This window comes from Condylostylus longicornis, unplaced genomic scaffold, assembly GCF_029603195.1.
Source record: "Condylostylus longicornis isolate FDR11 unplaced genomic scaffold, ASM2960319v2 ptg000153l, whole genome shotgun sequence".
Taxonomy (NCBI): Eukaryota; Metazoa; Arthropoda; class Insecta; order Diptera; family Dolichopodidae; genus Condylostylus; species Condylostylus longicornis.
This window is the reverse complement of record NW_026578121.1, coordinates 1,632,558-1,650,966: the sequence shown is the minus strand read 5'-3', so window position 1 is coordinate 1,650,966 and position 18,409 is coordinate 1,632,558. Positions and strand designations below refer to the sequence as shown.

Here is an 18,409-nt window from a genome sequence, read left to right as displayed (position 1 = left end):
TTTCTCTTAGGCATTGATCGGAATCAAATCCCAAGATATCAAATATTATGCCAAACGGGTATGATAATCCGAATTATGATTTATTAATTATAATATTTGGAAGAGAGCGAGTGCGAAAAGTTTATTTTAAGAAATGGAGTAGTTAATTATGCTATAAGGTGGCATGATTTGATTATTTCTCTGGTGTCGAAATATTATCCAGATAAACCGGTAATTTTTAATGCCTTGGAGACTCACATCTTTCTTGGTCATTTTAATATTGATTAAAGTAGTTTTAAAATTTGAATTTTTCATGCAATTTCTGTTTCTTAAAAAATCTATACACTATTTTTTTTACAAAATTTTACAATGATCAAAGAGTTGACCGGCACCTAGAAGAAGATTATCCATATGTTATCGCCATTACAAACAACGAAGGTCATTAAATCTGCGTAATTAAATTAATTCGAATATTTTTTTTAAAAAAAAAAACATAAAAAATTTTTTTCTAATAAAAAAATAAAAAATAAATTTGTTATAATTTTGTAACCTAAAACATTTCACAAAATTAATTACAAAAAAAAAAAACAAACAATTTAAAAAACAAACTAACATTCAAACGAGTTTTTTTTTCTTTTTTTGGATTACATAAAAACTTAATTACCATTTTATTACTTTATTTTTATCTTCATATACGTATTTGTAGATGAATAAATTAAAATCTAGTAAAAATACAAGAAAATTAAGATATCAAACAATTTGCATATAACAGTTTATTTCCGCAAAATATTTAAGTGATGGTCTGAGTAAAAAGAAATTTATAATTTTAAGAAAGTATCCTAAAAAGGTTCCTAGAGTAAGGTGAGAGTGAGGTGAATAAATAATAAAATCTGTAGGCTGTACATTTGAAACTGAATAGGATGCACATGGACAAGGAGGAAATTAATGTTAGTGAAATTATTTTTCCGGTTCATTCAATTTTCCCACAGTCCATTAATAATGTAATTTCAATTTTGCCATGTATTTTTCAGAAAAGCATGCGATACCGTTATTTCTTAGCAGAGTACTGGATAAAATTTAAATTCTATAAGTTGTTCAAAATGTTGCTTTTCAGAAATAAAAACTGGACAGAGGAAAGATTTGTGGTCGACATTTGAACTGGCTATTGCAAGTTGGGTTATCATTTTCACAACTGCAGATTGTTTGTGCACTTTTCGTCACAAAAGACATAAGATTACTTGCACACCTTCTACAGTTCTGCCTACTAGCATTAATTCGGCTATTGCGAGGCATTGATCATAAGGAGAATTAATTCACTATGGAGGATATGTGGCAGCACTTTTAGGCTTGTACGAGACGGCCCTTAGGTAAAGCGTAAGGGCTAATGTTCATTATTTTTATATTTAAATTTACAAAATTAATTTTTACATAATTATTTAGTCGTATTTCTTGACTACAAATTTACTAACCAGTTTAAGCATTATTCGTGTCTTTTATCTCAATTATACTTTTTGTCCCTTATATACACATACATATATACATGTATAAAAATATTTGCATATAACAAGATGCAATGCGGCAAAATCGATTATGATTATTATATTTTTTTTATATTTGACAAATAATAATAATAATTAAATTCTTAAAATCTAATTAGTTTTCAAAAAGTAATTTAAAAATTTATATCTAAATAAAAATAAATTTTATATTAAATAAATATAATTCTGATAAACATACATATTATTGTGTGCGTATGTACAGTGAAAGAGGAAAAAATCAATAATAAATGAAAAATGAGTACATAAATGTATTTATAATGATGGCGGAATAAGAGAACAAACAAAGAGCGACAATTAGAGAAAAATTATTAAAAAAATTTATAGCCTTTTTTTGCATATTCTTACGCACTTACTACTAATACATGTATACATGTACGAGTACATGTGTGCAAATTACTTAATACTATTTATGATCTTTGAATTTAAAGTACAGGTATACAATTATAAGTTAATAGGCTTTACATCAGATCTTTTAAAAGATTGTGGCCCGCATACTTAATATAAATTTCGAAATGATTTATTAAAAACCCAAACTAATTAGACATTAAACTTTTAATTCGTTTCCAATTGACCAACTTACGAGTAGACCATTTCCAATTGGATTTTGCGAAAAATTTTCCACACATCAAGAAGAACATTGCGGTTTTTTATTTCAAATTATCATGGCTTCTTCAAATGAAAATTATTTGAAGTTTTTGGAACATTTTCATGAAGTTCATTGAAAATAACTGTGGGAGACATTCTATGGGAGACATGTAAATTTATTTAAACTGCATAAATTTTCTGTAAAGATTGCATATTCCTGATAAATATATAAGTGTATGAACATTTAAGACTGTTTTCTATATATTTACATATAGTCGCGCTGATACATATATAAGGTATCCTTTGGCATATGATACCATTTGTGTGCAAACATATACAGTTAAAAATTTAATGTTAGTTTTAAAAAAAAAATAATTATATTATAGTTAAAAGTTTAACCGATTTTTGTCGGTTCAGGTAACATAAAGTTAAAAAAAAAACAAACAAAGAAAAACACGTAAAAAAATAATAAAAAAAAAAATCAATATCTTTTGAAATTCGGGAACAAATAATAAAAAACAAAAAAGACAAAAAGTTAAAAATAATAATAATAAAGTTTAATTTGAAAAAGAGCTAATAACCTGTTGGTAAAACACTCTACTAGAGCAAATAAAATAAATTTTATTCAATGTTAGTTTCTTTTCAAAAATATAAAAAAAAAAATCGGAAAAAAATCAGAAAATAAAAAAAATAAATAAAAGCGGCATTTAATGATTTTGGCGAAAATTAAAAAAAAAAAGTAACAACCTACCTATAGAAGCCTAACAATAACATATAGGTAGGTATGGGTAGGATAATATCAAAAACTAGTTTCAATACTGCATAAATATTATAATAATATGCGCATATATGCATGAATGTATGTAAAAATAAATAAATATAAAATAAACGAGCAATAAGAACTCTTTCTTGTTACTCTTTTTTTTTTATTCTTTCTCTTGTTATTTTAGATTCTCTTTTCTTATTTTAATTTTATAATAAAACACCGCATTTGTTTCAGAAAAACAAAGTAAGCAGCAAGTAAGGAAAAAAAAAAACAAAAACAAAAATAACAGTTCCAACCCAAACATTTAGTGTGAGTTAAGAAATTGTGACTTTGAATTGAATCGAGTGTATCTTTGGAAGAGAAAAAACAACAACAATAACAAATAAAACACTAAAACGCAAACTAAAACGCTAATATTCAAAATCAAACAAATCTCTTATATGCTGTACCAAACGAAAAAAAAAAAAACAAAATAGTGAGTGAGTGAGTATGTTTGTGTATAGATTACAGGTATATTCATCCGCACATATGTACATACATCCATGTGTACATATTTATTGAAATATGCGCACATATTGTATGTAGATCTAAAAATTTTTTAAACCACTTATCTTTATATCAAGAACGGAATGCCGAATATAAAAAAAATAAAACCAAACCCTTAACAACCCATCATCATCATTATCATCCGAATCATCAATATCAATATTATCACCATCATCAATATCATCATCGGTTGTCATCGTATCTGTTTAAATACCTATAGGCAAACAAAAACGATGTAAGCACTGAATTAATTTTTTTTTTTCTGTGGTCTTTTTTTATGTCTTTTCTTGTTTTTTTTTAGAAACGCTTATAAATACTTACAATCCCCAAAATATAAATACTCACTGGAATAAATTTTTTAATTAATTACTTTAAGATATTTCAAAGATGCCGATCTAATTCTGTGTACATTTATGCATATAAGTAGGTATGTATATCATTTTTTTTTTTTTGATTTAACAGTTTTAACTGATTCTTTTTTATTATTTTATTTTCATTTTTGTTTCTGTTCATTCGTTTTTTGTTATTCTTGTTTTTGGTTTTTTGTTTTTCTGGCCGCGCAACATTACTATACAATAATATTAATATTAGCGTAATGTCCACGACACGATGTGTCACAATGAAAAAAGAGTGTCAAAACGGAGAGAAAAGAAAAATAAGAAAGAAAAGATAAAAAAAGAAGAAAAGATGAATAAAAAAAAATTTGTTATCAGAGTTTTGAGGAAAGCGGCTACAGTTGATAATCGAAGCGGCGCCTTGAAAATTTTTCGTCATTCTATCGCTTTTATCTTTTTTGTTATTATTTTTTTTCTCCTGCATTGTTTTTTAATATTATTATTTTTATTTTTACATATATTTTCCCTTATAGTTTTTCCATTTATATGTCGCATTCTAGTATTGAATTATTATTATTATTTATATTGTTGTTGTTGTTATATTGGAATGGATAAAGAATTTCGAATATAGCTTGTTGTAATTTTTTTGTTCACTTGTTTTTTGTCTTATAGGGTACAGGGTGTTGAAAAATTTATGGTATGTTAAATCGGATGCTGTAATTGTTTTTTGTTTGTACTTAAGTGCTTTTTGAATTAAAATTTGTTAAAATAAAATATGTTTTAAGTACGTTATGTGAACTCTGTATTTTGTTTTTCTAAATTTTTTCCGGAGTGTACAGGAAATTCAAGTTTAACCAAAAATTTGTTAAGAATCTCTCTTCTTCTTCTGGTCCTCTCTTCTTCTTCTTCATGTCCGTTATTGAACGTTGATTATCATATTAAATATTTGATTTTTATTCACGGCTCCTCCGAATAGCGATTTTTTAGATACATTGAACCAAACCGTCAAATTTTTAAACCAGGATATTCTACGTCTTCCAGGAATTCTTCTGCCGATAATTTTTCCTTGTAGAAATAATTGGTCACATTACGTGGCCAAAGTATCCCAATTTCTTTCTTTTTACAGTTATGACTACTTCTCTATTCTTTCGCATTCTTTGTAACACTTATATTATTTGTTACTTTTTCTTTCCAGCTAATTTTAAGCATTCTCCTGCAAAGCCATATTTCAAAGGCTTCCAGTTTTTCCAAAGAAGCTGCTAAAAGTGTCCAAGCTTCTGAACCGTAAAAAAAGATAGAAAATACGTAACATCTTAACATTTGTACTGTGAGTTAAAACGATAAATTATGAGAACAAAATATGTTTCTCATTTTTACGAAAACCATTCTAGCCTTTTCTATTCTGAATCTTATCTCTTGGGAGTGAAGCCAATCTTCTTTTAGATTGCAACCCAGGTAAGAATACTTTTTCACTTTTCCGATTGGTATATTATTAACATTGTTAAGGATACTACTAGCACATATTACACTTTAACATAGAAATGGCAGTATTAGATATGCATACAATTTTTTTTTAATTATTTGCATATTTTACGGGGTCACTCTTGCATAACGCTACGAAATATGCAATTTTTTTATATCTACTTTTTTTTTTAATCCTAAAATCCCGTCTTACATAATAGCAATCTGTAATATTATTTTTATAGATATTTTATTTTTTTCTTTTAAATTTTCTTTTTCCCATATTTATTGCATAAATTTAGGAGATTCCAAAGAATATTTTTTGAACAAATTTTACATATAAATTTTTTTAAGTGAAAATAAACTTTTCTGCATTGAAGAAGGTTAAGAAAATTTTTTACGGTCTATGCTCTCATTTTGCTCAAAATTTTTTACGGTCAATGCTCAAAACTTTTTACGATCTCATGTTTCGAAACTATGCTCTCATGTTCAATTTCGAAAACACCAATTTTAATGAAATTTTTATTTAAATATTTTCTTTTTGTAGTAAAATTTAGCTCACTTATTGTGGAAGACAAAAAAATTAATTGAACTAAACGTTTCTCTGCTTCGATTAATGTAATTGGAATCAATTAGTTTCGATTCGAAGTTTTTATTTATCAGTTTTTTGTGCTTACAGTTTGAGTGTAATTTTATTGAATTCTACCGAAAGAGAAGTTTTTTTTTTTGAAAAATAACATTAATTTTATATAAGTAAATAGCATTAAATGTTAAATAAATTGTATAATATGAGGTATAACAGAAATAAATAATATTTACATTAAGAGTTTTATAATGCTTCTAATTCATCTGACCAAATTTATACCAATAAAATGTATGCATATATTTGAATTTTTTATTTATTTTTAATATTTATTAAAAAAAAATCACCCTGTGAGGTATTTTTTATATTTATTTATTTATTTATTTATTTATTTATTATATTTTTGCGTTAAGTAATAAAAATTTTAAGACGTTTTTTATTAGAGTTTTTTTTCTCTTGTATATTATCGTATATTGTATATGGCATATACTCAAAAAGGAATTTCACATACATGAGATATGAGATGCTAAACTATATTTTTAATACACAATATATATATATATATATATATATATATATATATATATATATATATACGTGATATAAGTGAATATGTACCGAAAATATGTAATTTTCGATCAAGATACGTAAGGTTAAAGTATACGATACAGAAATATATTGAAATAAAGATAAAAATGAATTTATTTTATAATTTTCAAAAATCAAACAAAAATATTATAAAAAAAAAAAACAAAAAATATTAAAAAATTCTGGAACATGTTGAAACTATAAGATAAAAGATATGAAAATAATGAAAAAAAAAACAAAAATTGTGTGAAATTCTATAAGTATAAATTTTATTATTCTGGAATTTAAATTTTTGAATTATTTAATTTAGAAATAAAAAAATATTTAAAAAAATTGTTATTCTTATAATAATCAAAAAGGATTCAGGAATGCTGTATACATTTTCATTTTAATAGGAGAAACTTGTTATTTAAATATTTTCCATTATCGCAACCAATTATTTAAATTGTATTTTATAAAAAAAAAAACAAATATTTGTGGGTCTATAAACATTTAACAATAATTAAATATGTGGGTTTTAAATACATAACTTTTCCGAAACTGACATATACATACTTTAAAATGGCAAATCATTTGCATACACAAATACCACTTATATTTTTTTTCTTCTCAATTATATTTCCAGGATTAATTGAATACTATTTTTTATTAATACTCGGTTTATGTACATAATTTACGAATAAGTACAATTTATTATTCAAGGTAAAAGAAGATTTTTATTTTATTACCTGTATTATATGCTCATTGACGAATAATTAAAATTTACTATAACATTTTGAATCGTGTATTGTAAGAATTAAGACAGTGTAATTTATTTCTTAATTATGCCAAACGTTATACTATATAATTATCAAGAATTATCAAGAAATATTAAATAAACTAGAAGAAGAGCACATTCATTCGAACATGTTTGATTCGATAAATTTAATCGAACAAGTTTAATCAAATAACTTTTGTCGAACATACACAATCGAACATACTCAATCAAACTGATTTAATTGAACGAGTTTAGTCAAATAAATTTGATGGAACATGACTAATTGATCCGGTTTTTTTTTAAGTTTCTCCGGGATTACCGCTAAAATGAATGAATAACTTTTGAGAATTGTGATCGTCTCTAATTTATTCATAATAGTGAAAATATTAAACAAAATCAAACATTTTATTTAAATTCCCCGAATTCATTTTATAGAATTAAACATTCAACTTCATACTTAGTTCCTATAATATTAATTTTTTTTTCTGGTTACAAGTTACTCCTCTAATAAATGTTATTTTCTGTATATTAATCTAACCATAATCATATTTCCCTCCCAATACGATGAACATATTATGTTCCTTCCATATTATATCTTATTAATGATGAGAATTTATTTGTTTGTTTTCTCTTCTCTTTTTTTTTTCTAAAATTTAACCCCTGCAGCGAAAGTCCGTAACAATATTTTTGAATTTGTATTTCTTTCTTTTATACAATATGATTAAGTTCCACTTAATAATATCTTAATGGATAATCGTGACGAATTCCCGCTGTGCGATCAGTGATGATAATCTTATATAAGGAGTATATAAAAATTATTATTTCTTTATATTAGTGTAAATATACTTATGAAAACAGTAGCTAATTTCTTAATTGAATATGTTTAAAATATTATTAAGTAATGACTGTCAACCCTATTCAAGTATATATATATATATATATATGTACAGAAAAATAAATTATAATTTATTGATCGAAAATAAAAGGAATACAATTGATTATTGAATTTAAATTTAAGGTAAAATTGTATTGTGATTTTAATTAAGGGCTTTTTGAGGTATTAGTATACATTTATATTTATAATGTTCATGATTTAGTGGGAATGATGTTAAAATATAAATATGATTTTGGAAAATATGTATAGCAATAGTTCCGTTTTTTTTATTTTAGTGCAGTAATTTCAACAGATTGTGAACACTACAAAAGTTTCGTAATATAAGGGGAAGGAGACTCAATTAGAGGCTCAATTACCGAAATGAAGTGTGGTGCAGCAATTTATAACGTGATACCACTTTGAAATAATGTCAGTATAATAAAGGTACTACTAAATATTGATTAACAAAGATTCTTTTAGTTTACGTAAAATATTGTATTTTTAGCGACCGCATGCTCACAGGTAGATTATGGGATGGCACCAAATTTTGAGTTTTCGGTGAGAATGCACTTCTTCATAGTAGGCAAACGTAAATAAACCACTTTCAGAGAGATTTCGGTTTGTCGGTCTGTGTGTGCACGCGTGTATCTCAAATTTGGTTAAACCAATTTGGATGAAATTTTATGTGAATTTATTATGGCACGAATTGATCAACTTTTGCGATACATTAGACTATGGGAATTGTACCAGATTGGATTTGGGGGGTCAATTTAACATTTTTGCGTATACAGAGAGAAACGATTCACTATTTCCTAGAAAATTAAGTTTCAAATTTGGTAGCGTTAAAACAATAAATTTTTTGGAAAGAGCAAGGGTCGGAAACCGAATTAAGGACCGATTTTACATTTTTTACCATATCTATGGAACCGATTGACGGAATTTCTTAAAATTTAATATTTGAGTTCTGGTTGCTACCGAAAGTAACTGGCGAACTCTTCAAGTAATTCGAATGGCATAAAGCAAAACTCTACTTTGTAAGAGCGAAATTTACATTTTCCGCTTATGTGCTGCTTACGTCAGATCTTTAATACTTCTATTTTCAGAAGGGTTAAATTGTTGCAACTTTTAATTACTTTATTCTTGCAGTAATTAGAAAATAATTAGATCAAAACAAAATATTCAATACTTAGTTTACATAAATGGTAACTATACAGGCTGGGCTTGAAACCGGTTCCAAATTTAAATTAATTTTTTAATTTTTAGAAAACAAATTTTTGGTTTAACAATTTTAAACAGTTTTTTTTTTTCAAAAATCTTAGAATTTATTGTTAATTTTTTTTTCTTTTTATTTTTATTAATTTTATTAGCTATAATAAAAATTTATTAAAGTCATTGAATTAATAAATTTCGCAAAAATTTTTTAATTTATTCATAAAAATTCAATAATTAATTAGTTAAATTTAAATTTTTTCGAAAAAGTCATTAATTAAAAAATTTTGTTCAAATTAAAAACAAATTATACGCGTATATAGAGATGAAAGTGATTTATAAATCAAACAGCATTTTTTGTCATTTTTATTAACATTTTTTTTTTGTTGTCTCTTTCTTATTTTTTTTACCACATAAGTAGTGTAGTAAATTTGAACAAAAAAAAAAAAATTCAAATTGGGAAAACAAAATGAGAAAAATTTGTCAAATTAAGTTTTTCGGCTTTTTTTTTTGTTTTTCAAGTCATCGGTTTTGTATGACTTACGTTTGAATGAAAAAAGCTTTCACCGCAGCGTAGCGTAATGCAGAAAGCGAAAATTTTTATTTTTACTGAAATTGTAATTTTAATCTTTTAAGATCTTGATTATACGCGTCTAATGATCTGTGATTTAAGATAAACGCAATATTAATATGTAGTAAACTTAAAATTGCAATTTGTTGAATATCTTGTGTATCTTTTAATGAAGCAAAGCAAATTTTACATAACAATTCATTTTAATAAATTGATAATTAATTTGCGACATTATTAAATTTATTAGAGTAAAATAAAATCATTGATAGATTTGTTGCGGTTTAAAAATTTTAATAGAGATGCATATAACTCGATGCGCAGGCCTATTTAACTCTACATAAGAAGAGCAGAACGCCTTTCATAATACAAGGGAAAAGAATTCATGATATTAGGCTGTCCAGACTATTGATTATGTTGTATTTACTATAAGTATAGGTGATTTCTTTCTATGGTCGACCTAAAAATGATGAGCAAAAAAGTGAGTGAGGTCTGATGTTTTCGCTTAAAAAAGAAATAAGACTGCGAATTATCCATCATATGAGTGTAAAATGATTGCCTTCTTGCTCTTCTGGAGAGGTTGTTTTGTGGCTCAAAAAAATATCGAAATTCGTCAATAATCTATATAATAAGCCATTATATCCGTGGTGAAATATGTTTCCGAAGATTATATGGATCAGGCGAGGTACACTTCTTCATAAAGTATGCTACACACGATGTTTGAATATTTTCTTTCTAAATAATTCAAATTCGCTTTATTTAATCTAATAGCTGTGAGTTTATTGAGCAATCTTGAATTTATTTTTAACAAAAGTGAAATGCAATTCGTGATTTTTTTTATACGTAACACATATTAGTTTTAAGAAAGTACCTCTTTGTTTTGGTATTCTTAAGGGATATTTTTTTGTGATTCACAGAATCTGTTTATATTTTGTTTAAATTTCCTTTCGTCACACACGGGATTAAAACCTTTTATTACACATGCTAGAGTAAACATACTTAATACTCATATCACTTGTTGTCATTTAAACTCAAATATTTTTAGCGATCTTAAGCATTGTATCACATGACAAATATTATCAGAATTCGAGAAAAAATCAAGAGATAAGTGTAAAAATGAAATCACTAAATCTGATCTGATTAGTGTCATAATAACTGATTTTTACCAAATTTGAGTCCTGCATGTAATTGAAATGGAAAATCATTGAAGAACACTATAAGGAATTGAAGATTTCTAAAAACAAAACCTGAGAGATAAAGGTTACTTTTCTTTAATAAGTTCTTTTTCGATATGGGTTACCTTAAGTATTCTTTATATATATACAAAAATATGCATATAGTACATACATACTTAGATATATAGACGGTTGCATAAACACTTGGAAATTTTATGTTCCTAAGTAAGTTTCGTTTGTTTTGTTGTTCCTTTTCATTTTGGGATTTTGTATTTTCAAATTTATTTGTTTATTAAGGTCATTTTTTTTTAAAAAACCATAAAATCGAAAATCAAATAAAAAAAATTATACAAGTGAGTTTAATAGTAAAAGTCGGTGCTTCTGTATATATATATATATATATATATATATATATCTATATATATATATATATATATATATGTATCTGTAGAATTTTATCCTTCGTTTATATAACCATTTAAATCTGGATTTTCTAAAATAAAATTATTACATTTTATTTTGTTTGGCGGCAAAAAAAGTGGTTTTCAAAGTAGTTTCTATAAGTGGAAAATTGAGAAATTATATATAAAGATTTAGAGGCTATACATCGGATTAGGAATAAGAGTATAAGTAAGTAATTGTTTAACTAGAAAACATGAAATAAAAAACAAATATTTTTTATAATCTTATATATAAAGAAGTCTATGTTAGTCTGTTCATGTTAGAATAAAAAATCTTTAAGATTGATTAATCATAAAGTCATATAATCATGTTATAAAAGAATAAGAGTAAAGGCTTTAGAACGTGAGTTAATTTAAAGAATTTCAAGAGACATAAACAAACGCACATCAAACCAATACAAACTTTTCCAGAATAAGGTCCTTCGTAATATGATGGGCGCTCCTTGGTATGTGTGCCAATAGTGACATTCATAGGGATCTTGGTGTCCATCAAGTAAGTGAGAAAATATGGAACTGAGTAGAATTGTGAAATTAAAATTAAATCATTTGCTTTTTATGTTTTGTCATGGTTAAAAGTGTTTATTTCATTAAATTATCAAGTAATGAACCCTTGACGAATCATTCACTAATAGGCAATGTGGAAGAAATTATAACTTCACATGAAAATCTAATTCCAGCCTTAATTGGAAGTAGTTCACTGAATCTCGCTTGAAGGTTTATGAAGTAATTCACTGAATCACGCTGCAAGGTTTATATAAGTGAATAAAGAGGACCGGTTGTTATTCGTTCACAAATTGAACAAAATTTCGAACTTCTATTGTTAATTTAGCAGATTTTAGCAGAAAGTCAACTTTTTAAATAAATACGTTCACAATAGTTACACAATAAGTAGTAAACGTTAACAATACAGCAAAATAAGCGTTAGAAAGGCATCCTAATTTTGGTATTAATGTTGGTTAAAAATTTTATTACATATAAACATTAAATTATTAGAAATTGCCTAAAACCCGGAGAATCATGAAAGTATTTTTATAAAAGTTTGATATTTCGTACACAAATCTTTGCATAAATGCGTGCATAAGACTAAACAAATTTGGAACTTAATTAAATTTTAATATTTTTTCTATCTACCTCATTTCACACTAATTATAAATAGAAATGCATATAAAATTCACCAATTAAGAAACACATAAGGCAATTTATATGATGACAATTAGGAAGAAAAAGTAAAAATCACTTTTAATTTTTTACAAAAAATTTCCAAGGAAAAGAAAATTAATTTCTTTAAAAAAATTTTTAAATAATCTTTACATCAAAACTGACCACGTTATGAGCAACGTACGCGCAACGTATTGCACTTTTATTTTATTTGCCTTTCGTTTTTTTTTTAAATTAATATTTGCAAATGCTGTGAGCACTCATTTAACACCTTATGCTTTGAAAGTGTTAATGAAAATAGTTATACAGAAAACTGTATAAGGGAACACGAAAGTTAAATATAATGAAAAATGACAAAGTTCCGTTATATTTTTAGAAAATATTTCGATGCGAATAAAGAAAATTAAATTTATAAAAACATTCAAATAGAAATTAAACAATTTTATGAGGTAGGTTAATCACATCACTACCAGATCGTCATCGAACATGCGATTACAGGTTGCCCATCTAAGCCAGCCGATTCTTTTCAGATATCTGTGTAATATCCGCTAAAAAGTATCTCCTTCTTGTGCGTCTCCTAGCAACAGCACCAAAATACATTGAAGGGTAACCTCAGCCTAACCGAATACTATATCAATGATCCGCCAGGTGTCCCCTCCGTTTCCCAAATTCCTAAGGTAGTTTTTTTCAGTGGCTGAATCTATTATTAATGCTTTTTTCAGTAGGAACTATGTGTTACTCCTCTCCTTATCGCAGTGTCTCTTCATGTCTAAGATATCGAAACCCTGTATAATTTTATATATTAAGTAAGTTGAAGTCGGTAAAATTTCGTAAATTTCATATTCTATATTCTTACAAAGTACTAAAGGTTTTCAAATAGTTCTCCTTTCACCTCAAATTAAAAATAATGAGTGGAATTCCATGAATACTTTTCGAATGCTTGCATGGAATTGAGAAAAATCCTTTTTCTTACTATTTAATTAGATATGATATAAATCAGTAAGAACCTTATCACTAGGTCAATTGTAATAAATAATAGAACCAAAGATTACCGTGTTTTACGTCACAAATATAGTTCTCAAAAATATCGCTTCCAAATGTCAACTTTATAAAATTAATTTTAATATTATTTTAATGAGTTTTTTTTTCATTTTCTCACTCATATCAAATTTTAAAGTAGCATTGTGTTGTCAAACAAAATTTTTTTATTTTCTTTTCTAATTTTATTCCTAGACAATCACCATCAACAAGTCATTAATCCGTTCGTTTATTTATATAGTTATACTCGAAAATTTATTCATAAATCTCTAGAGTTTAATTATTAAATTTGATATGACATTTGGGAATTGGACATTTGATCGTCAATATAAAAAATTCTTTATTATAGTGAAATTTATCATAATTAATTAAAAATAAAACAAAAAATTTCATTCAATATTAATAAAAAAAAAAAACATAAACTTCTAAAGAGAATTCTAATGAGCACCTAAAACACACTCACACTTAAAAAATATTTTATTTTATCGTTCAGTAGTTATGACGTAATTAAATTTTTAGATATATCAAAAACATTAGTCAAAAAAAAAAAAAAAAATTCTAAAGTTCCAGTATAAGTAAGAGGCGATTTGATGATGTTATTTTGTATGTTACGCTCTATGAAAATTATTTTTAGACTAGACATTGAACTATAGTTTAGAATTTCCTGTTTCATATTTTGCAGATGGTGAAATCGCTATACTAATACACTCTTTTATAGTACGTAATGTTGATGCTTGTTAAATTGTTCTATATTTGTGAGTGAAGTTGATGACCAGACAAAATAATAATGTTGATAAAAAAAATAGATAAAAAGGAAAAAAATTCTAAGGCTTCTTCTACTAAGTGTCGCGAATAATTTTTGCTTTTTCTGTTTATCATTCAAAAATTTTATTTTTTCACTCATATACCATTGCTTTTGTATAGAGTTAGGAGTAAGAAGTATGTGGATGATGCCGCAGATATTTCAAAAGTTTAATTCAAATTTTAAAGTATTTTAATTAATTCTATATTTTCGTGTGGTTTTCTTCACCAAATTAACTTCCGCCTTATAAACGAAATTTCATAAAAAATTTCAGAATTTCTTAAAAAAAATTAAATTATTTTGATTTTATATGAATTTGTCTATTCATAAATTAAAAATTTCAAAGTTTTAAAAATCTAATATAGAAATATAATTAATTATATTTGCTGGATTGGGCAAAGACGTTGGTTCATGTAATAATTTTCGGTTTTTTATGATGATTTTAGTATTAAGATTCTTATGAAACTCAATTATTTTTGTATTTTTATAAAATTAGTTAGAGTAATTTTTACCAAGAATCAGTTTAAATTTCAGGGATAAAAATTTTGAAATTGTGAAAGTTTTTGAATATGGAAAATTCAGCGAAGCATTTGAGAACGTGTTCTCGCTTAATAACATTAAGAGTTCAATTTAAAATGAAGTTTCAGTTAATAGAAGGTTATTTACAATCAAACAATTTAATAAAACGTATAAAGTTATTAAAAGTAGATTCGATTTAAAGAGAAGTTCAATTACTTTTTCAAAATCCGAATGAATTTCAAGCATTCGCAAATTCGACGCATTCTAGCATTATTAATAAATTGTCACATATTTGCTCAGTCACTATAATTCTTAACTTTAAAATACGAACCTAAAAAATAGCAATTAAAATTGATTTATAATAAAATAACAATGAAAATTTTTAATTTATGAGTTTTTTATAAACAAATAAAAAAAAATTATTGCTTTTTTTTAGGTATAAGCCGAATTTCCGAAAATCAATTTTGAAAAATATTTAATTCTTATATCGTCCATTATTATGTTCTAAAAACTTGAGCTATAAAACTTGATTTTTGCTATAAAAAATATATAAAAATCAATACTTATTGAAATTTAAAGTTAAACCTAATGAATTAAACTGTTATAGAATTAATTTAGAACTTATTAAAAGACAAGCGTATTATAACGACGGAAATCAGATTTTTTTACAAGAAAAATTTATTGCATAACTGTAAAAGTAGTAAGAGTAGTATTTTCATGCTTTAAATCTATTTAGTTGGTTTGAAAATCTAGTTCTTGCAGTTAGAATTTCAGAATTTTATTCGATTTATGCGTTACATTTAATTTGTACAGAAAAACTTAATACTTTCTAGTTACAGCTTTGAGGAAAAATAACTACAATTATTAAAGTCGAATTTTGTCGTCGGAAGTTGACATTCCATAGAACTGTTTAACAATTGAAACCTAGTACTAGGAATAATTTTAATAAATTTTTGATTAATGAAATCAGGGGGTCGTATTTCGTCGGTAGAAAAATTTTAATATAATTTTATTATCTATCATATGGTATCCTTTTCTTAGCATATATATACAAATATTAGACTAGAATGGGAAGACAGAAATTCAACGAAGAGACTGAATCACTGAAAAACATAAAACACGTACCTATATAACGATTATACTATGGAACTGTACCGGTTATGGTAAAACTGCAAATCGGCAAATTAAATTTGCATAAATTTAACTATATGCAAATCATTAATTCCTATATGTAGTTAATGCTGTAGAACTCGATTCATTGACAACTGTATAGTAATTCAGAGAAAATAAATATTGCCTTTTCCCCAAGAAAGAGAATGAAAACGAGGAATCCTATACCCACATATTGTGTAGATGAGTTTAATCTTTAAGTTTTCGTTCGATTTATACGATTTAGTTTAAAAAGTAATTTATAATAATAACAAAGCGTCTCGATTTAATGAAATTAATTTGATGTAATCATAACAGCACTTAAGTAAGTATATAATATATTATACCCGATAACCCTTATACGTATATATATACATTCTCTTGAAACAATTTTTTTTTGGTTTAAACCCTTAAATAATAAGATATACTCGAATTATTTTATAATATAATTCTTAAATCTGTTTGATATTTAAATTTTAATAATAAAAACTTACTAGATAATATTTCATGTCCATGACAATCTAATTCTAAATGATGATTCATAACCAATGAAGGCTGTACTAATCCACTTTGATGAGTATGCATTGGTAATTGGTGTGCCAAATGGCCACCGGTCTCTGCCATTACCATATAAAATAATTTAAATAATATATTTAAAATTTAGTATATTTTTTTTTTTTTTTTGGTTTTTTTTTTTTATATATATATATATATATTTATATTATTTATTAAAAATTAATATGATATGCACATATGTACATATAAATATATGTATATAGACATTTATTTGTTTTATTAAACACCACAATTATTAAACATGGCTGAAATACACAAAATCAGTTTTTTTTGTTATTCTCTTTATTCTCTTTTTTTTTTTTTTGCATATATTATAATTTTCTTTTTGTCATATATGTATGTATGTATGTATTAATTTATTAATATAATATTGTAATATTATAATTTTTTTTTATTAAATTTTTTGTATATATATATATATACATTAATGTATATAATACAATGCATATATATATGTAGGTACTATGATATTGAAAAGAGACAGAAAAAGAGTGAGAGTGAGAAAAAACAAAAAGGTATTTTAATTGCACTTTTTTTTTTTTTTGACTTTTTCAAAGCTTAATTCCTTAATTTTATTATTAATTTTTTTTTTTTATTTTTTGATTTTATTCAAAAAATATAATTTTGGTATTATTTAAAACTTCATTTTAATTTTTCTATTATTTTTTTTTCTTATAATATTTTCAATACATCTATATACATTGAAATTAATTTATATTTGATTTTTTGTGTGTGTTTCAATTAATTATGAAAATAAAGAATAAACAAACCATTCAAATTTTAAATTAAAATTAAAGATCCTTTTTTTTTTGGATATTGTTGAGGTTTTTTTTTCAGATTTTTTTTTTCTACTTCGTCTTGTTTTTTTTTTTTTTGCTTTATTCCGTAATAAATATTTTGTAATTTATTTAATAAATTTTATTTATATTAATTTGATTTAATTAATTTTTTTGTTATAATATTACAGCGTCTACGTATTTATATATGTACAAAGGTAAAAAACAAAAAAAAAACCAACAATTTATTGTATATAAAAAATAATAATAATAAAAAGAAATCAACACGAATTTCTTATTTTTTTTTTTTTTTCTTAAATTAAATCGCAATCATAAAGTGTTCATCATCGAAACACTACAAGGTATGACGAATAACTAAACCAAACAGTTCTGAAATATAAAAAAAAAACTCAAAACACATAAAATTATTCTCTTTCTTATTTTTTTTTTTTTTTCACTTAACCTACTGCAATATTGTGAATGTATGCGTTTATATAAATAATTTATTTTGAATATTACACGAAAATTAGATTAACACAAACACAATTAAATTGTATAACAGTATTTTTTTTAAAGAAAATATTGTACATTTATGATAGTATTAGTGCGTATTACTCTCTTTATTCTTTTAATACAACAATAATAATGCATATAAAAAAATTTATTTAAAAATATTATTAAATTCTAATAAAACATTTTACGTTTATAACGTTAACACAATAAAATACTTGTATATTGTCTCTATTATTAAAAAAATAAAAATAAAATTTAAAATAAAATGTTTTATGTCGGCTAGACTTTTAAAGCCACGAAAAGAAAAACTGGTTCTCTTCTCTTCTCTTCTTTTTTTATTTTTTGTTTATCTTACTCACACCACCTTATTTATTTTTTTTGTAAGTGAAATATTATCTATAGCGACACTGTATATAATAGCAAATAGAATAT

The 18,409-nt window shown here is 24.8% G+C and overlaps 1 protein-coding gene across 2 annotated transcripts in view; it reads right to left on the bottom strand.

Annotated features, from left to right (window-relative positions):
• LOC129615914 (insulin gene enhancer protein isl-1) overlaps positions 1–17,572 on the bottom strand; it is a 34,836-nt gene extending 17,264 nt beyond the window's left edge. The window contains exons 1-2 of one of the 2 annotated variants that reach the window (XM_055531333.1): positions 17,459–17,572; positions 16,607–16,729 (exon numbers count right to left, since the gene is read on the bottom strand). In XM_055531333.1, coding sequence (XP_055387308.1) covers positions 16,607–16,697 — 91 coding nt within the window. In that variant the 5' untranslated portion in view covers positions 16,698–16,729; positions 17,459–17,572. Of the gene's footprint in view, positions 1–16,606; positions 16,955–17,458 lie in introns of those variants that run through there. The other variant, XM_055531331.1, reaches the window with a different exon arrangement.
• Between the last annotated feature and the right edge of the window lie 837 nt (positions 17,573–18,409).